The sequence below is a fragment of the Fringilla coelebs genome, assembly GCF_963513975.1.
Source record: "Fringilla coelebs genome assembly, chromosome: 7".
NCBI classification, from domain to species: domain Eukaryota; kingdom Metazoa; phylum Chordata; class Aves; order Passeriformes; family Fringillidae; genus Fringilla; species Fringilla coelebs.
Window position 1 is genome coordinate 26,973,812 of NC_140035.1, and position 25,967 is coordinate 26,999,778.

At 36.1% G+C, this 25,967-nt stretch overlaps 1 protein-coding gene across 4 annotated transcripts in view; it reads left to right on the forward strand.

Moving 5' to 3' along the window:
* Positions 1 to 25,967, forward strand: part of HYCC2 (hyccin PI4KA lipid kinase complex subunit 2) — a 49,911-nt gene that overhangs the window by 13,854 nt on the left and 10,090 nt on the right. For 2 of the 4 annotated variants that reach the window (XM_084208991.1, XM_084208990.1), the window contains exons 2-12: positions 4,764 to 4,866; positions 5,570 to 5,648; positions 6,715 to 6,816; positions 12,616 to 12,795; positions 14,657 to 14,737; positions 15,372 to 15,487; positions 16,259 to 16,354; positions 17,212 to 17,328; positions 18,019 to 18,106; positions 21,926 to 22,085; positions 23,275 to 23,442. In XM_084208991.1, the coding sequence (XP_084065117.1) occupies positions 5,598 to 5,648; positions 6,715 to 6,816; positions 12,616 to 12,795; positions 14,657 to 14,737; positions 15,372 to 15,487; positions 16,259 to 16,354; positions 17,212 to 17,328; positions 18,019 to 18,106; positions 21,926 to 22,085; positions 23,275 to 23,442 (1,159 nt within the window). In that variant the 5' untranslated portion in view covers positions 4,764 to 4,866; positions 5,570 to 5,597. Of the gene's footprint in view, positions 1 to 4,664; positions 4,867 to 5,569; positions 5,649 to 6,714; positions 6,817 to 12,615; positions 12,796 to 14,656; positions 14,738 to 15,371; positions 15,488 to 16,258; positions 16,355 to 17,211; positions 17,329 to 18,018; positions 18,107 to 21,925; positions 22,086 to 23,274; positions 23,443 to 25,967 lie in introns of those variants that run through there. The other 2 variants (XM_084208992.1, XM_084208993.1) reach the window with 2 other exon arrangements.

The window sequence follows — 25,967 nt, forward strand, 5'->3', positions numbered from 1 at the left end:
TTTTGTGGTGCTTGAAAAGGCACAGAAGATAATTTAGAGTTTAAAATTACTTAGAGGAGGCTTTTTGGAACAGATAGGCTGTACCTTTTCTTTACCCCTTTTTTGGCAGCTGCTGAAATTGATGTCACTTTTTTGATAAGAAATGGATCTTACTGTGCAAGTATGGTACCATGAAAGTTTACAAGAGTATTCTCAGTCATCTTTGACTTCTCTGTGGTAAGGCTTTCTCCCATTGTTTTCACATAACTTTCTTTGTTGCTGATATCAAAAAAGAAAGCTTTTTAGCCTGGTTTTTACTAGTGAGTCAGAGTGGGCAGGGAAGCAATGTCTTATCCAAGTTGTTTTGCATGACTAAGGCTTGTCTAATAAGGCTGGCAACCTAAATCCCACATAAAGAATACATCAGCATTTATATTTTAAAGTTGGAATGCATGCCTGTCTGCTGAAGCTTGCAATTAAATTACCTAAAAACTAGAGTTGGAAGAGTGCCCTATCTATTAAGGAGAAGGCTTGAGCCGACAATTTAAATTAATAACTGTCCTGAGGAGGTTTTGCTTCTTTCTGTCTTTGTCAGTTTTTACCTTGTTTCTCTGTACTCTGGAGCTGTATGGCCAAGAGAATTTTGGCAGAATGTTTGAACCTGTTTCAAATGGCAAGTTGTAGCTGTAGCTCTGATTTGTTGAGGATAATAGTTTTTAAATGTATTATTTTATGTTCTTACCAAAATGACAGTTTATGTAAGTAAATAGTTTGTGTACTAGATAGGATTCTGGTAGAATAATATGTTTATGTATATGGATACAAGGAAATCACAAAGGTATTTGTACTATATTTATCAAAAGAGATGTATATTACAATGCATATACTTTGAAGTAAGTACAAGAAGTCATCCACCAAAATTGACCATTTCCAAGGCTGATTTTATTTTTTCTTGGGATTAGATTAGCATGAGAGTCAGACCCTTTTCTAGTGTGGAAACAGACCATACTGTGGCTGTTTAATATCTTCTGGTATATAACTTTAGAGTAGCTGGATGAAGCTGTATGCACCTGTATACTGAGTGGTTAAGCAAGGAGTTGCTTTAAGAGAATTTTTTTTGTAAAGCATGTCAATTAAGTGTTAGTTTTCAGCATTAAGTTTTCTTCTTTAATCTTCTTCTTCTACCATGGAAGTAACTATGTAAAACAGGTATTACAGTGTTTATCTTATTGTCCTCATGATATTTTATGGTAACTTACAGTGTGGGAAGCAATACACTTTTAACAGTCTAAGATTTCTATCTTGGTGCATTCAAACATTTTATTTTTTATTACTCTGTTACAAGAAAAAGTCTATTCTACCTTCTCAACCAGTTAATTCCATGAGCTTCTAAGACAAGGAGCTCTTTATTTCCTCTGTTTTTTAAAAATTATTCTCATATCCAGCTTAGAAGTTATTTTTCACAATCCTTGTCTTCAACTGCTTCTTAAACATTTTTCTGCCTTATACAGATTTCTTTTGTTTGCAACAAATGTAGGCCAGTGTTTTAAATAAGAGCATATTACCAGTTTTGTATGCTCTACTAACATGTTTTCAGATTTACTTTAAATGACTTTGTGTGATCAAGCATCTTGATTTATTTTCCGGCTGTTGATGTATTCCTGAACAGATGTTTTCATTGCATCATCAAATATATTATCTAGTCTTTTTCCATTTAGTCTTTTACACCTCTGCATTCAGGAATAGCTCATCACAAGAAGTTCAAATTGTGCTTTTGTTATCTGCATTTATCAACATGTTGCCTGGTTTTCTTCCTCCAGAGCTTCCCAGTCTCGTTAGTGTGGGTGTGTGGTGGAGAAGCTCCTTTCCTGTGTACTTCTGACCACCTCATCCTATGTTGTCTTCTATCTATTCTGCTTTCCAGGGTATTAATCATGTTTAACACAGGTGCTCTTCTTACAGAGCTATGAACTTGCTGAATCAAAGAAACTGAAAGTGTGTTTAGTTTAGAGAAAGGATGCATTCTTGATGCTTTCCCTACTACATTTTTTTACAGAGGCAGCATGGAAAAATCTTTCTTCAAATACATTTCTTTCCATGCTCAGTAATGAATTACAGATATGAGAGGAGTGTTAGCATAGCTTGGAAGAACAAGCTATAATTGATAATAGAGTTTTCTGTTTGTTTAGACTTGTCAGTCCATAATGTTCTCTTACACAAATTGCTCTGTGAAGAAATCATGTAGCATGAAGCTTTATTCTTTTGGCTGACACAGTTCATGTGTTAAATGCAAATTATTCTTCTCATGGCCTTTAAGATAAAAATACATAATATTTTCATTCATTGTGCAGCTAGTACGAAAATCGCGTTATATGCATTTTGCCATCTAGTATAAAGTGGCCAAGAACTGGACTCATTTTGAAGTGCATGTCCTGTAATGTAATCTCTCCCATGTATGTTTAAACCAGTGTAAACTACTGGCCTATTTAAAACAAGCATACAAACAAAAACCCCGAATAAAATACAAACCAACAACAAAAACTCTTTGCATGCTTGAATAATCATATCTTCTTAAATATCATCAATTATGAATATCTAATCAGTGGCATTTTTTTTGTTTCTAATCCCCACTGTTATAGTTGATAGTGTAGCAAGTGTACTGACTGAGATTATCTGGGTAATCATTTTGCTGTTGCAGATTAATTAGTCTTGATTTAAATGCAGACTGGTAAATAATGTATTCAGTATGTGTTTCTTCTAAATGTAAGTGAAAAACAAGCTCTCTGATGAGCACAGTTGACCCTTTTTTATTTCTTTTATTGTAGTCAAAAATTCTTCAGGAGTGTCTTGAGTTTTTAAGTTTCATTATTGCACTTAAAAAAATATTGAGAATGGTGAGTTCACCATCCCTGGAGGGATTTAAAAACCCATGTAGATGTGATGCTGAAGGATGTGGTGTATTGGTGGAGTTGGCAGAACTGAGTTGCACAGTGGCTGGACTCGATGGTCTTAAAGGTCTTTTCCAGTCAAGATGATTCTATGATTCCATGATTTGTGTGCATAGCATGATCAAGGAGAGTGCTCTGACTTGCTGAAACTCTGTTTCTTAACTGTAATTGACAGATGCACAGTGCAAGACTGTGACTTCCTTCAGAACAGAGTATTATCGTTTTAGTTTTAAGCATAAAGATTCCAGGTCTAATTTAACAGCCTTATGTGGCATATTCTGCTCATTTATGCCAAATGAATAACTTTAGGAGAAAGCATTTAAACTATCATTTCAGGTGCCTTTATGGGGAAGATTTTTGGTAATTGATTTTTTGCATTTGGTTTTAACATTGAGTGACTGCATTCCTAACTATAACTTTTCCTGTTCCATGCTTTAGTATGAATTCAAACTTGCTTACTTGTTCAGTATTCAAGAACAAGAAATCTTCATCAGACCATATGTAAAAATATTTTGGTGTGTCTTATTATTAATGTTACTAATAACTAAATTTTTTATTAGTTTTTTATGGTTCCTATATATTATAAGAACCTTTGAATTATAGTAGAAAAAATTAAAATGTTTTTAAAATAAACATGAGAAATCTCTTATATTCCTTGTATTTTGTTTGCTTTGGGAGAGATGTGAACACTCTGGAAATTAAATTCAATATTCTTGGTTCTGGCTACTTCAGCCTTGAATAAATATGCACAGGGCTTAATGTATTGAACCAGTTTACTTTAGGGATACAGCCACATAGCATTTGATATATTTATATATTTCCCCCCAAAGGTGTAGCAAACCAGAGAATGAGTGTAAGCATGAGGTGTGCTTTCCAGATGGCCATTTGAAAATCCCAGAGAGTCACCTGTGTGTGAGGCTGAGGCAGTCCCACAGCTGCTGTGCTCATGTGCCTCTGGAGCAGTGCCCAAGGCGCCCGGTGCAGCCCAGCCCAGGTGGAGCTGAGGGGCTCACGCTGCTTTTCCTCAGTGCTCCTTGCAGGGTCAGCGCAGCTTGTGTGCTGGCTGCCGGTCCATCAGCTGCCTATCTTGCCTCTTTGCAAAAGTCCTTAAAAATATCTTTGATATCCAGGCATATATTTTAAAGGGAGGGATGATTTGTCCTAAAACTGAACCGGCAGCAACCATGGCCAGTCCAGATGTGGATTGCTTCTGTATTGATACGGTAGTTGTGGTTCTCAAGCTGATTTACACTGAAATAAGTTCCCAAATAGGGAAGCTTGAAGCTCAATGCATGGCAAAACCACTAATATACCTAGAGTTAGTGTTGTTTTCTCAAGCTCACTATGAAGAGATTCTTTAGCAAAAGATGAACTTTAGTTTAATGCCTGATTTTCATGACAGCGCTGAAATTTTGTCCCTGTAAGGAATATGAACCTAAGAAATTATAGTATGGGAGAGTCTTTAATATATTAAATTTAAGAATTACATGTTCTCCAAAGTCAGGGTATGAACTCAGTTCACATTTTATAGAATTATTACTTCTTTCATCTTACACTGTTCTTTGTAAGTACTGTGCCTCACTAATACAGAAGGATTTTCTACAAAAGTGACAAAAGTCTTTTATTTAGATGAAGGCAACTCCTCCCTTCCTCCTGCTAAAATGCTGAGCCTTTTTTTTTTTAAATGGGAAATTGTTTTATTGCAGAAGGATTCATGTAAAATTTGGAGGATTTGGTAAGCTTCAATTTGTAAGGCCAAAAATGTTTACATTAATGCTTGTTTTACTTTATTTTCTCCTGATTTTGTGATCGTCATATGTTTTTTTTATCTTTTAGAAAACGGGGCAGTACTTGAAGGCTTGACAAATGCATCCCAGGTTGAAAAATTTCTGCATTCCTTCTCCTCTTCCTCCTTTAGAAAACTGACTTCCTTAAAGAGGTAAAATTGAATGTTGCAGTTTTTTTTCCAGGCAGAGGGAACTAGAACTCAGCTTCTTCTGTAGCATGTGCTATGGTGTTATAAATTAAATAATATACATGTATCACTCTGACATGGTATCAGGATCTCTTTGTAAACTTTTGTTTGAAGAGATCTAATTAGTTCTGTTATTTTACAGAATTATTTCTCAGTGCTTCTGCTGAAATAAGTCACTCAAGTGTTGCTTGAATTTAAATTAATGTTATTTCTGAATTTGTTGTATTTTAGGGTGTTTAAACATGCTTTAGAAATCTGAAGCAGCTCCTTGCCCACAAGAGAGTTGTTATTCTCTTAATGACTTCCTGCCAAGGGCCATTGAAAAAATGATAGATTAACTCAAAAAATGTGTTGGGAAGCCTTTTATCTTAGTTCACTTCACTTTTCATTTAACAAATACTGATTGTTCTTAAATCCAAATCTTTCAGAACTCAAAGCAAGTAAGTTCTGAGAAGAAAATTGGTGATTCCAGTCATCTAGTCTGGCTATTAAAAGGTTGTTTATTGTAGGACTTCCATGATGTAACTTGTATGTCTTACATATAAATTATTGTTTTGCATTATATAATCCTATTGGAAAGGTATTAGCTTTTCATTGGGTAGGATTGTAAAAAACTAAATTTTCTTACTATAACTAATATTTAACTTCTTTTTTTTTTCTTCTAAAGGTAAGAGAGAAGCAAAAGAAGTAAGAAAATGCTGGGATCAGAACGAGGTGTGGTGGAAGAATGGCTGTCAGAATTCAAGGTGAACTGAGAAGATTAATGATATCTAAACCTTTGGCTTAATGCCACCAAACATAGTAGTGGGGTTTTTTAATATCAAGTAATTAACATTTTAAATTTCTATTACTTGATCTTTCAGTTTCTTATAATTCATAATGTATCCAAGGTCTGTGTAATTGAGTCGGCTGGTACATAATATGTAATGCATAATTCTAATAGTCGTTTATTTTTATTGTTTATTATTGTAGAGCAGAACACTGCAATAGCAATGTGGTCTTTTAAATGTGTGTTTTGTGTAGGTCAAGCTATTAGAATTTAAGTAACAGCTGGATAATGCTGCCCAAATTTGCAGTTGAGGAACTTTTAAATTTAAAAATAATTAGTATATGTTTATTTGGACTTTAAAAAAAAAAGAAAGGAAAATACTTTACTTTTTCCTCCCATTAACTGCATAAGATTAATTGTTTCATCATGAAGAATTTGAAGTATTTTTAAGCTATTATATATGTTGGTAATTATGCTGAGTGAAATACAGCATAATGCATAAACAAGAAAATGGGATTTCATGACTGATAAGAAATTAGTCTATTATTTAAATTAAGAATTAGTAGTTCCTCACATCATTGATGAGAGTAAGTCATCGTGTGCTGTTGGAAATTTGCTTAAGTTCCAAGGATGCAAAATCCCCAAACATGGTTCCTCGGGGAAGTCTCGAGGCTGTCCATGCTCATTCTATACCCTTGACATCTCTTAAATAACTTGAGTTGATTTGATAAAGTCTTCAAAAAGATCCTGTTAAATACAGGATATCAAGAAAGACAGTCCTCATACCAAACTAGAGCAAATGATTTATGGAAGATGAATCTAAACTGGTTTTGGATTTAACCCTGAAAGTGGTTAAGTGCTCCCAAATGCTATTTGTTTGGAGAAGGACTTGTACTCAGCAGTTAGGTTACAAGTCTGAAAATTTACTGAATTTCAGGAATTTTCTTCCATGTTGGGATGAAACTTCAGTCTTTTATGGAGATCTTGAACACTTGGAAGCATTTATTGTTCAGGGTAACCTAACCTTTTTTTTTTCTCTTTAGGCATTACCTGAATCACAAATTTCCAGCTATGCAGCTACATTGCACCGAAAAAAACCACTGGTACCAGCTCTTTATAAGGTCATTCAAGACCCAAACAATGAGGTAGGAGATTAAAAAAACCTATTTTTATTCTCAATCTTGGATCTTTCACCTCTACAAGTGAAAGTGAAAGTGGAGAAACTAAAGGAGAGGAAGATTGATTCTTTTTCTAATGTAGTCCAACATGGGTATCATCCCTCTGTTTAGTCTCTTGGTTTTTGACAGTTACTTTAATGCCTTTCTAATAAGACACAATGTCATCTGCTTCCAAAAGTACTGTTTATGCTGTCTGCTAGGTTCTCCTTGCCACAGCTGACTGTTTTGTTTTCTTTGGCATGAGTTGGTTTTGGTATTTTGGTTTGGGGTTTTTTTTTTGTTGTTGCTTTTTGGGGGGGATTCAATTTTGTTTTGGTGGGGTTTTTTTTGTTTTGTTTTGGTTTTTTTTAAATTTGGTTTTTTTCAGTTCCCAGAAACCACCTTTCAGTCATAACTGAGACAAAGTAGGCCTTACAGTGAAACTCAGAAAGACCAATGTACTTCTTGTGTGGTGGCTTGTTGCAGTGGAAGATGGAATCATTTTTTTAAATGCCATTAAGATAACAAGATCTTCTCGTCCTTATACTAGTATCACTTCTGTGTAATTTGGTTTACCCTGCTGTAAACAAGAGCAGAACCATGGCCCCAAAATGTAAATAGACACAATGCAAACTTAGCTTACCCTTGTACATAATTAATTTTGCAAGTGACATTAAACTGAGCTTTTCAACCCATTGGCTTCTCTGAGGAGCGTTTCTGGGCAAGTGTGTGAAAAATAACTTCTGAATATATTGTGCAAGCATACCATTCTCTGACATGTCAACTGCTTTATATAAAATGCTTACAAATACACAAATACTTGGTGTATCATCTGTGACTTCTCATATGTTTATAAATTAAATGGGTAGTGTACACAGCAAGGAAGTTCTTTATTTTCCCAAGTGCAGCTCAGCTGTTTTAGAAAGCTGAATGCTTGATTGAGCTTCAAGGAGATTGCATAATGCTCATGCAATTAAAAAAAAAAAAAAAAAAGCTTCATAGCTGTCATTTTCATTTCAGTATTATAAATAACCTGCATAGTGACCTTTTTCTTTGTACTGAAAAGCTGCTGTTATTTTCTCTTCAACCTGAAGCCACCATTACTGCTGTCTATGTATTTGTGTTTGTGTAGACTCCTGAAAATGTAAAAGCTTCTCATTGCTTTGGGAATAAGCATTTGATTTATTTTATTTAAAGTGCAAAGAACCAGATTTGCAAATCTTTTTAGGGCGATCTTATGTTACTGCTCATTGGTGCTTGTCAAATGTTACTCTTTGGAACAGCTGTTGTTGTTTGGGCCTGATTCTGATACCATGTGTAAGATAAGCAATCCTAGACACAAGGATGTCCAGCTTCAGGTTCTACTTGTTAAGGCAGGATGTATTTCCTTGTTGTACTTCTTCCAAAGTTATTTGCTTGTGAGCAATATAACCAAAGTCAATTCATTACTTTACATAACTCTGTAGTAATATTTGTCTGTAAGTGAGAGGGGTTTTTAGATATGCTTTATAGGGCATCATTTGTTTGAAGGGTAATTCATGGCTTATGAAGATTAAGTACATGTGGTAGACTATTATAAAAATACACTTTCTGGGTTCTTAAACTTGATGGGCAAGTAATTCTTTAGTGCAATTTAATCATAAAGTTGACTGATTTTTAAAACTTCTAGGAAGTGGCAAACTGTTTAGGGAAAGCATGATTTTTTCTAGAATCACATCATTCTGTCTTGATAAGACCAGGATTATTAATTTGACATGGAATCAGCATATTTAGGAACCAAACAACCAAGCTGTTTCTCTCTTTTGCAGGTGTCTACTGTTTGTGAGCTATTAAATGAAGGCAAGCATATTGACAAGTTAAATACAGTTGTTACTATTTGCCTTTGAGGAAGTGCTCTGATGTTTTTAAATATAAAGATGACTGGAGCAGAAATTTGCAAAAAGTGTAGAGAGTGATGTTGCTCATAAACAGCTAATTTAACTGAAGAATATATTGATTTTTGTGTAGTATTGGAATTCACAAGGAAAGTACTTTTGAAGTACTGTTTTTCAGGTAGTTTTATAATTTTTAGGGTTGTTTTATGGCTGTCGACAATACTCTATGGATGTCAAGTTAAAGCACTACTGAAATTCAAATTTTGAATATTCATGTGGTGCTAATTAGGTTTAACTCGGGGCAGCTGTGAAACAGAGTGAGATCACCTTTGCAATGCCAAGCAAGCCCAGTACTCTTGAAATAAGAAATGGTTTCACCCATTATGTTATAGTTAAGTCTAAAGTAAGCACATTTTATTTTCTACTATTGAATGCTTCAAAAAGGCACATATTTCCAATATTTGTCATTCATTTTCTAAAGCATTATATTTAACTTCAAGATATGACTCTTAGGATTCAGAAAACTTGTAAAATAAGCCAAAGGAAGGCTATTCATCATCTTACTTGAAACATAACTGGTTTGCATCTCTGTGAGGTATAAAATGAAGTGTGAAAATTAGATCGTTGATGCTCGCTGCATGTTTAAGCCAGTAAAAATGTCTTTTTTTTTTTTTTTATGCTTATTGCTGCTTATGCTAATAGGAAAGATGTTATAAATAAAATTTTTTGTTTGTTAGGAAAAAGATTTGTTTGTTAGGAAAAATGATTGTAAGAGATATTTTACTTCGGATTTTTTTCTGACTTCTGTGCTACTCCGTTTGCTTTAACTTTGGACTGAAAGATCTTAGGGATTAAAAAAATGTGTGCCAGTTCATGTACTGATGACAAAAGCTCCATTTCCTCTGTTTATCCACTGTCTTCTCAGTATGTGTATTCAGAGAATTACTTGGAAGAGTCTGGCTCTTTGGAAAGCCAGATAACTAGCATGTAAGGAGAACATTTGTTCTTCCTCAGAATGTCAAATTTTGTGTTTTCAGGTGGAAGGCTGTCATACTGTACTTTGATAGGAAAATCCTGGGTGTTAGTGCTTTTGAAAATATTGGTGTTGTAGCATCTTTGTGATGGCAGCTTTTTCTTGTGGAAAAAGCTTACAGCTTTTCTTACAGCTCTGAACACACCAGAAGTGCTATACTAGTCGCAGGTTTTTACCTAAGTCATTGCAGTTGTTAAACATTTTCCACAACAAATATGATAACTGCTAAAAATAAGGAAAATTTGAATGCTTGCAGCACCACTGACTGGATATTGCTTGTATCTTTCTAGGGAGAATGTCTCCCTCATCTTAAAAGACTAATTTTATAAAATTTTCATTTGAATGTAGGTAGAATAAACTTAGTAACTGCTCTGGTTGAGTGTCATCTAACTTAGCTAAAATAAATTTTTCTTTTCCACTCTTTTTGACGGGACTTGGATTAGACTGGCTAATTTCAAATAGGAAACAGCTTTAGGCTGCTGTCATCTCTAATCTAATACGAGTACTATTTATAGCATTGCCATTGTATGTATCTGGTTTCAGATAACATTTTTAGCTTTTCTTGCACTTGCCATCTCGCTGCAGATATGCTTGCATGTTTGGTTTTCAGAGGTTTCTTTCTTCTTTTTGTTCTTTCCTCTTGATCATATTTTCTTTTAAAGAAAAATATACAAATTTATTTAGCGATGTCCGAATTACTTAGTAACCACTTTTTAAATTTGAACATTTGAAATATGTTAGGCCTTTCATAAAGCAAGGATCCAGTTCTATGTCTGAGGATTAGAACATTTACTGTAACAGTTGGTTTTAATAATTGTCACTTTTAGATAGGAGTTTCTACTAAGTAAATAACCATTAAGACCGGATATACTTATGCCTCTTTTGAACATAAAGTGCTATACATGTATGAAATACTGGAATAAATATACTACCAGAAAGCTGTACCATGTTTTCCTTTAAGTGATTCTAATAGAAGCTTTACAGGCTTCCAGTTCCATTTAGATCCCAAGTTAAAACTTAAGTGCTTTGTTTTTTTATATCTATCTGTCTTTCTATACATGCATATAAGTACGGATGTCTATGCATATAGACAGATTTATATGACTTGTAAAAATCCATTTGTTCTAAATGACTGGACTTCTCTCATTCTGTATCTACATTGTCAATGTCATCTTTCTTTACTCTCCTTGTGGAGTCTCTCTTTGCTGCTGTTGTAAATGCTGGCTTCTAGCTTAGAGTAAAAAGTCAATCAGAGCCTTGTTACACAAGGTACTTGCACCAGAGCCTTGTTTAAGAAGAGATTTCTCTGACAGCTGAGTTTTATTTTACGTAAATGTTACGTTATGGCTTACGTAATCTGTGGTTAAATATGGTGTGCTACATTGACCAGAATATTGTGTGTTGGAAATGAAACTGTTTCCTGGGTGATGGTCTCTAAATAGATAATTCTGTCAAATTTATGTTTTGTGTTTGTGATATACCAGTGTAAAACATCTAAGTGTAAATATAGGTATGTGAAATTGTACATTTGTAGAGCTTTATGGCATTCCACATTTATTCAACATTCCAACTATTCACTTGCAGAAATGTTGATCCCTCTGCTGTTAGCAAGGGACTCCTAAGTTTTTTTAAGAGGATGGATGGTTCAAAATAAACTGCAGAAATATATCTTTGCTCAGCATAGCAAAATGTGACTCTCAATTCTACAGGAAGTTTGTGGTACTATGATTATGATGAATAGACAAATTAATGAAAAAAGAATGCGACAAAGTCCATGAAATATGTTGCTAATGCTCTGAAAGTCCCAGGTGCATATGTCTGGGAGTGAAAGGACAGTCATATATGCTTTATCTAATCTGTATGTCTAAGAGAGCTGCATGAAGCATGTACTGTTAGAAAGAAGACTTGAGACTCTGGCCTCAATTTTCTGACTCTGTAGCTCTTCTCTATGAATATAGATGCCTTAGGTCACATGTATGCCTCTGTCTTTTTGGGCAGTGAATCCCATAAATATTTTGTTTATGTCAGATCATCCCATTTGGTACAACACAATATTAGATAGTGGTCACAAATATTACAAAAATTTGTCTTAGAAATTTAAATTTTTTTTTCAGTTTTTTTTTTCCCTCAGCTTTTGATTTTGGTAATAAAAACTTGGTTAGTCATGGGAAAGAATGAGACTGTTCAGTGTGGTTCTTCCTGCTTTTTTTCCTATTTCTTAACAGTTCCATGGATAAATCTTAGGTATTGCTTTACCGTTGTAGGCTCTTAAAATGGCAGGTTTGCCTCATGCTTTTATCACACTGACTGGATAGGGGCCTTCATTTTTATTCTTGCAGTGAAACCTGAACTGCAACTCAAAATGAAAGTATCAGTTTGCATTTTAGTGAACATGCCCAGTTATTGGTTTTGATACTCAAAATGTGTAGGCAAGAAATTAATTTATATTTCTGTCAATGGACTTGTCATTAGCAGCTGATCTTTAACCTTTGTACTTTCATAGACCTTACAACTGCACTAAAGTTTTACGGTGCACAGAGTTCAAACCACGTGTCTGTCACACGCCTTAAATTAGTACCTGTACAGAAAATAAATCTTGTACTGACAGCCCTAGAGAAGAATCTTCTCAAGGCACACATGGTAGTGGTTGTAGTGGCCACATGTCCAAATACTGCATACCAGTGTCCCTCATGTCTGTCCTCATGGATCTCCTTGAACAGAATGCAGATACCAGTGTGATTCATTCACTCACTTGCCAGCAGGGAATGCAATTTTTACTGACTGCAGTGGCTATATGATATAGCCCCTAGATTTGTTGTTTCACTCTCCCTTATTAGAGAAGCTTACCAGTGAGTGATTAGCTTTTTTGCCTTTCCACAGCTCCTGGAGCCTGTTTGCCACCAGCTCTTTGAACTTTATCGGAGTTCTGAAGTTCGGCTCAAGAGATTCACGCTGCAGTTTTTGCCAGAGCTGATCTGGGTTTATCTGCGTCTCACTGCCAGCAGGGATAGGCAGAGTAATGGCTGCATTGAGGCATTGCTGCTTGGCATTTACAACCTGGTGAGTGAGATGAGTGGGAATGGCTGAGGAAAGCTTTGATCTGCAGTTTTGCATCACTGACCGCTAGGAATAAAGTAAATTATTGGAACAACATATTTAAAATTGAAATACACTTCAAGGAAAGTATAATTAATATAGGGAAAAGCATAATGTAATGAAGGTTTAGTAAAGATGTATTTGCAAAAAAATATTTTTAAAATTATCTTCTTTGGAAAAAATATTTTCACTGGAAAGGATCATCTCATGGACTTTCTCAAACTTTTATATACTTCTGTTTGTAAGGAAATTAGGTAGCCCTTCTTAATGTTGCCAAATACGACTTCTTGTGATTGTCAGGCTCATATGCTTAGTCAGTCTTGATGTGTCACTTCCCCTGCCCTCCCATGTACTCTGAACATATCTTTTTTAAGGGTAGTTTGATGATGGAGCCACTCTGCATGTGAGCACTCAGACACATGCATGTGTCCATTTGAGTCAGATAATTGTCTTGAGGGGAACTGTGGTTTTAAGAATAAGTAAAAGTAACTGCAATTTATTAAATTTGGCTGTTGGATGTAAAAACAGTTTTTTACATCCTTACCCTGGCCTGGAAGTGTTTTCCTTTGTAATGTTATGAGGCTGTTTGATAAGTTCAGCAATACAGCCACAAGAGACATTCTCCAGTGGGAATTTCTGTGGTATAGCACTTTAAAACATACTCTACTGAATCTCACCCTTCCCTCTAATGTCATTGTAAACAACTCCTTTCAGTTGTGTGTTGTATTTCTACACATGAGACACAGAATAGCCAAACTGTTCTAAAATGTATTCTAGTTATGTGTCTGTAGATCAGCTCTAACAATTGGAAGATCTAGTTATTTTAGATTATTTTTATAGAAAAAAACACTGGAAACTGCTTGGAAATGGATTTTTTGTGCTGTCTATTGGATTGAAGTAGTACATTTATCTTTCCTCCTCCTAGAATGTTCTGCAGTTCATTTGAAAGTCATGTTGGTGATTCATATTTTTTAAGGACAGTAATTTCACCATTCTCTCCATATTCAGAAAGAGACCTCAAAATGAACAGTGGCTTCCACTATTTTTTTCTTTAACGAAGCTGATATTTTTCTGCACATAGACTGAGAGTGAAGTTATTTTCTGAATACTTAGAAAGTGAAAGGGGTAAATAAATCTTCTGTGTTCTGACAAATTCTGTCAGCCATTCTCCTGTTATAATCCTTGAAGCCTGCTGCAAGTACTGAGCTGCCCTGGGCTAAACTTTTACATAAACTGGAATGACTGGAGCTTATTGTTTGAAAATTTGCTGTACAAAGTGCAAAGGCAGGATTTTAGACTCCTTTTTGGTGTAGTCTTATGTAATTGCTCCTAGTATATTTTCTTTTAAAACTGCAGGGTTTGCTTATGTAGTAGCCTAGCAACTACAAAATCTGACCAGTTTGAAAGCCTTTGAAGAAAACACTGTGTGTGTTTCCTCCTGAGGAAACTTTGCCAGTCCCCTTGATTTCACCTTTTCTCCGTAGTGCATTTATTATGAAATACTACCCATTGTCAGCAAGTGACTCATCAGCCCTCCTGTGTCAGTATCTTTAGTCTCACTGATTAAAGAGCCAGTGCTGGGGGTTTTTTTAAGTATTGCACACTAATTCTGCAGAGCAGTTTTTGATAGAGGTCTTTTCCCACTTGTTAAATATGTATGTTGATATTGTTGATATTCTGCAAATGCACAAACTCCTTGGGGTGTTGATAGTCTTATCAGATCAGGACATCTAACTTATTTGTTAAATTCCTTCTAAGAGCTGGAAGTTATTCCAGCTCCTGTCTCCTTACTTCTGTTTGAGTTCTGGTTTTGTTTTTAATGCAGGAAATTGCTGACAAAGATGGAAATAACAAAGTTTTGTCTTTCACAATCCCTTCATTATCTAAACCCTCAATATATCATGAGGTAAGAGAGCTACTATGGTAAATTAAAATTGGATCTATTAGAGGCATGGAAACTGGATCCATTTGATGCCACAGGCCATTTTATATGCATCTTGTTGTAGTAAGTTTTCAATGTCTGTAGCTTGCAGTTAGTGTAATAGAATGCTATGGAACTTGTAGAAGAATAGGAATATAAATGTTCAAAAATCTTTGACTGCTCATTTTTAATAGAGTTAGTTATGTTGTAGTTGCAGCTGTTTTTTTTTTTGCGTCTTACATGTTAGCATAAAAGCAGTCTTCCTTCTAACTCTTCCTTAGTTCAGCTAGAACTTGCAATTGTGTGTTTCTTTCACTAATGTTTCTGGACAAAAGATCTCTGATTAGGACAACCTGTACATGGATATGTAAGATTAAAAGTTGAAAATTGCTCTCACCTGCTGTATTACTTGTAAGTGTGTACACTTTATAACAATGAAACTAGGTAATGTTTTTAGATCTACTTTATTCTAGAGTAATCTCAATTTTTACAGATCACAAGAGAAGTTTGTCATTTGCCTTAGGTAGTTGGGAGCTTTAATGCTTTTGGGCAATTTTTACTTACAAATTAACTTCTCCTCCCTCCTTCCTTCCTTCCTTCTCCCACCACCTACTTCCAGCCCTCTACCATTGGATCCATGGCTTTAACTGAAGGAGCATTAAGTCAGCATGATCTTATCAGAGTAGTTTACAGTGATCTTCATCCTCAAAGAGAAACCTTCACAGCACAGAACCGGTAGGTGAATGTGCTCTTAATATTAAAGGTGCTTCACTAGGGAGACAAGTCCTTAAACAAAACAAAACAAAACTATTTTGTGGTCAGTCCTTTCTCAGCATTTAGTGCTTGGCAATAAATCTAGAGAACAGCCTTAGTAATCTTGAGTATAATTTTCTTTTTCTTTGTTCCATCCTTGTATGTTCTTCTGCTAGTTAATTTTGAAGAATAACTTCTCTGTCATTTCTGTGTCTGCAAGGAATATCTTTCATTTTATGGCTGTCTATTCAATTTTTCCTGGAAGCGTAACAAAATTCATCTTTGGATCAGGGGCTGTGACTCCTTTTTCTACCGGAGAAAAGGAATGCAGCTAAGTGGATAGACAGAACCAGGAGTGAGAGAAATTGCCCTGCTGTTTAATGACTGTTAGCTTTACCTGTGTCTAAAGCAGCACAGGGAAAACTAATAAAATAATTTTGAATGTATTGCAGACATTTCCACTTCTAGAATTGTCCAAATACTATGCTGTATCTCATTTCCTTCATAGTTCCTGCCTGTGCTAGTGGCTTTCAGGATTTTCAGAAGAATAAATTTAAGTGTTTATAGTGAACCTTTGATAGCCTGTTTCAGGTTAGTGAATTATAATGAAAGAGGATTAAAGGATTTGTGTGTTTACTTCTGACACCCCTTCCTGTAGGGTGCTTTTGGAGACTGAATTGTAGATTTCTTGTGTTTAATTTCAGTGAAATATTAGGAATATAAACAATGTAAGATTTTGCTTTCTCTTTTCAGGTTTGAGGTGCTGAGCTTTCTTATGCTGTGTTACAATTCAGCTATTGTCTACATGCCTGCTTCTTCTTACCAGTCACTTTGTACGATGGGTTCCAGGTGAGACACTTGCCTTTGAAGTAGTCTTCAGGGTCATGTAGTCTTTAAAATATTCATCCAGTAAAGAAAAGTACTTTCTAATGGGGATAGATTGGTTCTTGGTATGCTTCCATCATTTTCACTTGCGTTGTGGCTATGTTAAATTTGCCAAATATGTTTCATTTTCCTGCATCTGAAAATCAGATCTGTTCTTTGAATTGAGAAGCAAGACAACATTTTATATGCAGGGGATTTCTGTTGTTTTGGAGACTGTGCCACAGTTGCTATGTATCAGTGGCCATGTGTTGCTTCTATGATGAAGATTCAGATAGGAAACTGATGCAATAAGGATATAATAAATTATCCTTGTTTTAATGTAGGCAGTATATGGAAAGGCAGGCCCTTTTTTCAAGAGTCAGAAATATTTCTTACAATGCAGCTGAGAGCAGTTCTTAAGACTATAATATGTGTGTTATCTGACTTCAAGTATAAGGTGACTTGCATGCTGTCATCATACATTAGAGGGGAGGTGACATACTTCTCTTCTGTCCCACTGAAATGTTTCCTATAGAGAAAATTGATTTCAGTTACTGAATTTTAGGGAGAGTTTCCTGGCTGGCAGTGGAAAACATCTTGCCACCCCTGTTCTTTAGAAGCAGGTTATGATTTGAGGAAAACAGGTGGAGTTATTGGCTACGTGGGAGTAACGCTGGACTATCAGTGAGCCACATATCAAGGCACTGCTACAAACTGCGACATAAGAATGTTCTGTCTTGTGTATTTATATTTTTAAAAATAAATGTGAAAATAACTAAAATCTCTGTGATATTTGTAGTCTTTGTGGAGTTAATACTTTCCTGTAATGGTGGTGTTTTTAGGCTGTGTGTGAGTGGATTTCCACGGCAGCATGAGAAACGCTGGAAAGAACACTGTGGTAGAGTGGTGTTAGACCCTGACTTCATGGTGCAGCTGCTCACAGGTGTCTATTATGCCATGTAAGTGGACAAGTGGACAGGGTTTTCTTACTTAAAGAGAAAAGTCTGCTTTTACCTGAATTAAAACGTAAATGCTTGGTTTATAAATGAAAAAAAATATTTAGACTCATAACACAAGTTTGTACTCCATTAGTGTATTTCCCATTACTTGCTTATTCAGCCAACAGATAATTTTAAAATATTTTTGTTGGCACTGGATTAGGTGATGAAGGGCTAGCAGTAGGTGCTGAAGAGAGTTAGGCTTCTGGTTTCAGTTTTTTCCACCTTGCCAGTACCACAGATAACTTCTATTCACAAGCATAATGAGCTTGGATGCCAAGATAAACTGATGAAATGCAGACCTCTTAAATGTCAGTAGCATCTAAGGTAGTAAAAATACATTTCTAGAGCAAATTCAGTTCTGCTGAGTAGCGTTAGCGTTTGCATATTGACCTCCTTTTTTTAAAATTTGTCCTGATTATGGCATCAATTTTGTCTTGTTTGGAGGGAACATGGAAGAGCTTTTTTGTTACACCAAGAAGTTAATAAAATACATTGTAGTGCTAAAAGAAGTGAATGTATACTGTGGTGTACATACAGTTGATGAATTTTCTGCATTAGCTGAGAAGTGCAAAGCTGGATTTGGGCAGAAAAAACGACAAGTTTGTTTTCATAAGATGCAGAAGATAAAGTTCTGTCTTTACTTTTTAGATATAATGGTCAGTGGGAGCTTGGCCAGGAGGTATTGGAGGACATAATTTACAGAGCACAGCTTGAACTCTACTCACAGCCCCTGCTGGTAAGAAACAATCCATCGTGATTTATGGGCCTGGTTAAGAGGAGTAAGGATGTGTTTCTGAAGTGGGCTGGTAATGAAAGCTTTTGTGTCCATTCACTGCACTATCAAATGCAAGTGATTTGTTAACAGCTGGTGTTTGCAACTTAGCTATTTATAGCATACTTTTTCTGCTGAGTATTAAGCCAGGGTGTTGGGATCTTCTAGGACTCGTTGAGACTGAAAGCTAGGATTTTGCTAATATATTATAGTTGGCTCAAAATGTTTATGTTGTTTTGACATAAGCTACTGATGAGTGGTTCAAAGAAGCTTAACTGAATAGTTGTATGTTACAGGACATTGGTTGCAAAAAAGGTGTTTTCTTTGCTTCTAGACCTTCATCAGGGTTGAGAAGAAGTTGTGGGTTTTAACCGATAACAAAGTAGAGAAAGCAACAGCAGGATACAGCTGAAAGTGAAAAGGAGCTCCAGTCCCAGAGTCAGTGCCAGATTTTGTTTGATAAAAGTCACACAGATCTTAATCTTTACCTTGTCTGGAGGAACAGCAGTAAAATGGAGTAGTTCTGATTGGGGTGGGGATTTCTTCAGTTTTCACCGTATTTGCTGTTCCAGTCATGAAAAAAGAGAAATGGGAAAAGTGGATGCAATGGATGTGATTGGGATGGATGAGAAGGTTGAAAGAGAGAAAGGAGAAATTTTTGTCGGATGTAGGAATAAGAATCAAAAGAGGAGGGGAAGATTAAGGAGAATAAAGTAAATTAGATTGCTGTTTCAGTTTCTGCATCAGAATTGTGGCTAGAAGCCTTTAGTCCTCCTCTAAACTAACAGCAGTAAAATGTCACTGCTTTTTACATAACTGACGAAGGAGCGGATTTGCAAAATCTTTTTATGTGGCAATCTGAGATCACTCTTTTCTGAACTAAATTGCATAAAATTATTCTCCAAAGGTATTAATATTGACTGTACAATTTATCTACCGGCTTTCTGACACTGCTGCATTTAAAATGCCTGCTATCCATTGAATTATTATAATAGTTGGTTCCTTTTGGAAATGACTCATCACTCCATCAGATTGAAAGTTTTAAATTAAATATTGAACCTGCTGAATTGGGCCATCCTATCAAAATACTACATTTGAAAAGTGCGTAGGAGGATCTGGAACTTGATGATACGACAATTTTTAGTTTTCATTGTTCAGTTTTAATCAGTTTGTCCTTAGAGATTACTTCTAGTAGTAAGAATCTTCTAGAATGTCTTTGGTTTTTTTCTAAAACTCTTATTGATTCTCTATGCCATTGCTTGGTGATGTCATGATATCACCAATTTTCACCCCTGCCTGGTTGTTTAGGTTTTTCCTGCATATGCATGCAAGCCTATTCTGGGAGGTGGGTTTTTTTAATACTCTGATCATTGCCTGCTTCCTGTCTTGTTTTACTAACATTTTTTAAAAGTACTTGAAGAAATTCTGTTTTATTAAAAAAAAAATTACCTGCATGTCTTTTCCCTAATGCTGTAAATTCAAGCAATTTGACATTTTCAAGGATTGGAGCCCTTTGCTCTCCTTGCATTCTTCAGGAGATGTATATAATTTAGCAGCAGTATAAAATTTTGTATTTTAAGCTTAAAACTACTAGTGCCAAATAAATATCATCTGGGATGCTTCACAGGAAAGTTGCTAAGTTCAGCTTCTGCCTAGTGTTTCCTAAGAGCAGCAAATTCTTTAAAGTCTATTTAATATTAAGGCAAATTCAATTTTTACATACCTGTTTTCAGGTACCCATTTGTGTAATTATGGCAATGCCATCAGTCATCATTAAAATGAGGAACATCATGATCCCTGTGTTTGTTTCTTGGAGAAACCTTTTTGACTATTTAGTAGATCCATGCTCTTATTTACTTAGGGTTTTATTGCCTGTAGAAAAAAAAACCTAAGCTTTAAGAAAACCCAAGTGGAAAAATAGCATCACAAACCTATGAAATATGTGTAATGTAGAAGTGGTCTTCTGTCACTCTTATGCAGAGACTGCAGTGGAAAGGGTAGGAATTAACACAAGGGAAAGGCCTTTTCTGGCTTAAGAAAAGTATTTCTGTTAACAAACACTGGGTACTGGTCAAGAAACCTGAGAGTTTCTACAGAGCCAAACTAATCACCAAGTGTCAGAATTAGTAGCACCTTGGACCTGGGGAGCAGACCGGTTCCAGTCAGTGTTTCCTCTGAACGGAGCGTTCTGCATGTTTTCAGACAGAAAACCCCAGTCTGCAGAGCGCAGACACACAGGTTTTCCAAGTCCAGGGCACAGAAACCATGGATCAGCAAGTCCCTATTGTGACAGCAGCTTTATCCAATATATTTTATTAATGCACTTACTGCTCTTATTGAATATTCTTTCCTTAGAGCTCCTTTCTGCTGGGCAAGAGTGGATATCTGGCCTGAAACCAACCTTCCTTTGTCATTGATAGCTGCAGACTTGGCTTGCCAAGTCTGAATTGTGCTGTGTGTTTGTTTTCCTGCCTTTCAGTGCTGGATTAGACATCGTGAGCAAGTGTTTTTGCATCCTGAAAGATCGTGGTTTTGAGGGTGTTTTTGTCAGACAAGGACTGTGACTCATTCAGACTGGTTGTTTAGATTGTTTCAAAGATTTACTGTTGCATTGATTTTTATCTCCATATGGTTTTCCTCAGTCCTCAGAAGTACAGTTTGTGCTGCTAGAAAGGGCCAGCTGTTAAAAGGTTCAACAAGCAGAAATCCTCTGTCACGATTCCTGTCATGGTGCAGAAGTCTTTTGCTATGAATTTTTAGATTTTTTTTGTGGTATACTGACAAGGGTATCTATTAAAAAAAGGTAGCAGCTCCAGTGAGAAGAGGATTTTGGAAAATCAAGGTGTGTTCATTTTATGGGTTGCAGTTTTGGGGGGATTTTGAAGCTTTAAGTAACACTTTGTGTGCATCAGCTTTGTTATTGTTGAATATTGTACATGCCATAGAGAACTAGTTTGCTTTTCTGGAGCTGGTACGCAGGTTCACTTTTGTTGAACAATTTACTTGTAAAGTAAAAGACATTACTGAAAGTTGTTTTTGTCTTTTTTAAAGTAAACCTCTAATCCCAAAGGCATTTTATGGGAAACTTAGAAGCAATTAAAACATCAAAGTCAAAAGAAGTCACTTATTCTCCTCAAAGCTGCAAAACATTATTTCTGACTTTATAATAGGCTATTACACTCATCTTTATTAAACCTATTTTAATTGTATTTTAATAACTTGATGTTCATTGCTTAGGTTGCAATTTTTTTTTTCCTTAAATAAATCTTGCAAGTACCTGCAGTCTAATCTTCTTGGTTAGGTTCTGTTTGGCTTGTTTTTAGGGAGAAATGGGGAGTGTTATGGGGAAAGGTGTGGTGGAAATCAGCCCTGTCCCCCTGTGCACAAGGCCACTGGCTGTTTGCATTGGCTTAGGCTGTGACTTAGTTTTATTGACACCCTTGTCATAAAACATAAATTGTATTTGCCTTGTCATATTGCAGTCTCTTTTGGATGGAGACCTTCCTGTATGTGTTGTTAACGTCTGTCACTACAGATGGCAAAGATAGAACAAAATTAATTACCTCAAAAAAATGGAGACAATTAACTCTGGTTTTGCAAATAGGCTTATGATGAGCTTTTCCATGTAATCAACCTTGAATCCTGGGCATGTGGTCATTGAGGGGAATCTGACACAATTACCAATTCTTACTTGTTCTCATTTCTGTATCTGGCAGGAGATCCAATATTGCCATTAGTGCAGTCAAGGACAGTAGTAGTTACAGCATCTTACTTTTGTCTTAGGTTGCAAATGCCATGAAGAATTCGCTGCCCTTTGATGCTCCTGATGCATCACAAGAAGGCCAGAAGGTACTGAAAGTAGAAGTTACTCCAACAGTTCCAAGAATTTCTCGGAGTGCTATTACAACAGCTTCCATCCGTCGTCATCGCTGGAGGAGAGAAGGTGAGCTTTCTCTGCCCGGAGCACATATTACAATGTACTGTAATCATCATCATCACTGTAATCTGGCTTCTGAGTTTGAATGTTTACAGACCACGGGGGGGCGGGGGGCTTTTTGTTTGTTTGTTTTTAAAAGTGATACTCCATAATAGTGTATAATATTTTACATCTTCAGAGCACTGCATGAACATGAATATTTTGGGCGTTTGTTTTGGTTTTGATTTTGTGATAAACTGTAAGGTAGATGAGGAAATGGAGAAACTGGAAAATCTTTAATAAGGCTTCTTTTTTCTCCATATAACATTGTGTGAAATTGCAGGGGTAAAGTGTGGCTTAGAATTTGAGTTCTTTGTTTAATCTGCACTAAAACTCAACTACTTCCCATCGTAAATAGCTCAGGGAATGAATGCTTACATCTAGACCTTAATAGAATTCCAGCTGCCTAAAGCTACTGATGGCAGTGGGAGAGCAACAAACTGAACATCACAGCATCATATGACCCAGTTTATTGGGGAGCTGTAAAATAGGTTTGGATAGTTTAGAATTAGTCTTTCCTCAGTGAGTACTTACATCATATGGAAGTGTGCTTGACTGTATGAAGAAAAAAAAAGTAGCGATCTTTACCTTGATGTGATGACATCTTCAGTGTAGGTGTAGCAAAAAACTTGCTTTGAAATCACTTTGTCTCCTTTTAAAGCTTTGTTACTTCATGTATAAAATATTAGTTTAAAAAAGCTGCATAAATCAATGAAGGTAAAAAGCAGAATAACATAAGAATCAACTGAGAGTAAAAATCCTGAAAACAGGAATTGCATATTTTCCTGTGGTACATTTCTTTCCCCTTTTATTTTCTATTATTCTTCTTGGTCACGTGCAAGAGGATTTGATGACTTCTGGTCTTCAGGTGAATCAGGATGTCCAGCACAAGAAGTAGCTGTCTCCTGTTTTCAGGACTCTGCATCATGTTTGTCTTCGCTGTAGTTATATTTGGCCATTCTACTCATTTGCTGGTCTCTGGTCTACAGTACAGCCCACCTGTCCCTTTCTGTGGATGTTCTTACCTCTTCTAACTACGCATGGGCAGTGTTTTGTGTTTGTTCCATGTCCGCTTAAACTTTCTATTTTCCCTGCCTGGGTTGGAATGCCAAGAAAGGAATAGAAAAGCACTAAAATGTTATATGTTGAATCCCAGATGGCTTTGACTTCTCAATCGAGGCTGACTCAAGCATTCCTGGCTCACCGATCCAACACGGCTCCACAGACCTAGGGATCAAACGTGAGCAAGAGGGGGAGGTGCTGATGCGCAGGACCCCTGAGCATGGCTTCCCGGAGCCCACCTTGGCAGCAGCCACAACAGAGGGTAGGACAGAGATGAGGAGGCAGAAGTCAGTGAGGCAGTTGCTGGAGGAGGATCCTGGCTCCCTATCCCCAAGCAGAACTTCTTTCCATTCTAGTGTGTGTTTCCGCTATCCCAGGGTGTATTAGCTTTCTTTGCAATACACACATCCCCTATATACCTAACATCAGGTCAGGAACTACCTTTTGTTATCATGTGGGCTGGCCTGGGGCTTGCATCTGTGTGGTGAAGCACTGCTTGGCATGGCACAAAAAAAAAAAAGACAGGGGTGATATCCAAGAGCTTTGAGATTGCTTGGAAACTCTCTATTACTGAGCATGTTTAATCTGATATTAAGAAGAAAAAATATGCACCAGATGAACATGAATCTAGCACTGAAAAGTAGACAGTACAGAATATAAATGGATTTGGCTCCATTTTAGTTAAAATAGTGTCTTGTTAGTCTGCAGTTTTTAAATTTTCAAGAATGAAGTCTCCCGTTGCCATTGAAAGTCAAGCCTATCTAAAACAGGTATACAATTATACAATTACTGATGTTTTATTTGTCAGTCATCCTTTCATTGAAATGTCATATATGTACAACTCATTTAGAACTGGCTGCTCTACAAGCATCAAAAAAGTGCTTGTTTTATCAGGAAGAAATGAGGTTGTCTCGTTTCTAAAAACTCTGGAAACAATTACTGCTTTCTTTCTCAGTTGTGCTGTCCGCACAAGTGCTGTAGGGCTTCAGAGGTCTGCTTGGCAGCCAAGAATAGCAGATAGAGTAGGTGGTAGAATTTTATTTAAGTTCATCTACTTTTGAGTAAAGAGGATTTCCTTGCTGAAAGACATAGTTTCAAGTACTGAACTTGAATCATGATTTCTCCTCAGAGATGAGAATTAGTTTCTTACAGATTTAGCTAAACATATTTTCAAGTACTCTCCTATCTTAAGCCTTCTTCTGTATGTGAACTTTGGTGTTTCCAGCCTCTATAAGGACATTAGTTGATCGTAAATAAGATTTATTTGCACATTCAGATATGAGCTACATTTGTTCTTCAGATTTGTTTCTCAGGAAACAATCTAGGGAATTTGGAGACTTAATTGTAGAATCACAGAAGCATTAAACTTAAACAAAGTTGCTATCCAGCAATGATTAAGAGTAGAAGAGAGTGGCATAAAAATATTTAGTGCAGGTTTTTAATCTACTTGGTGCATTATGAATTTGAGCATGCTCAGTAAATGATCTTGTCTTCTCTTAAACTCACTTTTCACTTGATCTTACTCCGTTTTATAACTCTTTGCATGTGCATGACTTGAAGGATATAGAGAAGTTCTGAGCTGCAGAGAACCTTCTGGGACAGGAAGTGGGAAGAGAAGTTGATAAAGATGATGCATTTTAGTTTTGTTTGAAGCCATGGATATAATTTGGCATATTATTGGATAAGGCATCATTCCACATTCTCTGCTTCAGTACAAATGGACTGAATACCATTTACGTCTGTAACATAAGAAATGTATAAAAACATTCTTGATCAAACTGAGTTTTCCAGCTGATAGCACCTGGGAGAATACCAAGGAAAGGAGTTTGCCTTGATTACCAACATAAAATTATGGGTGTATATCCAGGGGTCTGTTTGTTTTCTGATGCTGATTTCACAGAAAGCTTCAGCCAGAAAATTCCCTCTTACAAATACCAGTTTGATGTCAAACAGCACAAGGAGAGACTGATCACTTCTAGTGACTTTTCAGTCTTCAGGTATAGGAAGGATAAACATGCTAAAAGTAATTTTAAAAAGGTGTATAAAACCCCTTCTTCAGATCAGTGTTTTGACCCCTTAAGTAGAAAAAGACAAGACTTCAGGGATGACTCAGTAATGCAGTGCAAGCTATTCTTCTTCTGGGTGATTGCAGCTGCGGTTCTGTGCACTATTTTGGGTCAGTGGAGAACACTGAGTCTGTATCTAAAGTACTAGTTGTGTATATGCACAAATAGCAAATTATTTGAGGACAGATTTATTCTGATAATGAACAGTGAGAGTCCTGAATACACACTGTAGTGCAATGGATATGATTTCTGTTGGGTTGCACTGTCACTTTCTCTTTTGGCCTTAAAATAAAGAGTATTTGGAAGGAAGTAGATTTTTAGATTTTATTTCCTTTTGAAATTGTCTTATTGGTCTATTGGAACATAAACAAAACCAAAAACAAACAAACAAAAAAAGAGAGAAAACTTCATTGTTACATCATTCTGTTTTCCTTCCCAGAGTATGTAAAGGACTCAAACGTTTTTTATTATTTTTGAGGGCAGTTTTAGAGGAAAAATAAGATGTATTAGGAAAAGATTGTGTTTGCTGAATTACTTTAATCCCATTGGGAACTTCTGTAGGTATGTGGGTCTGACTAGACACAAACTCTCTTGCATGTTATCTTCTCTATGTTCTTCATTTTTGAGCACTGCTGAGCAGCTTGGGCCTCTGTATAGTTGCAGCATCCAAAAGCTTGCAACAACCCCTCTCAGTCTTATCTTTAAATCCTACGCATAAAAT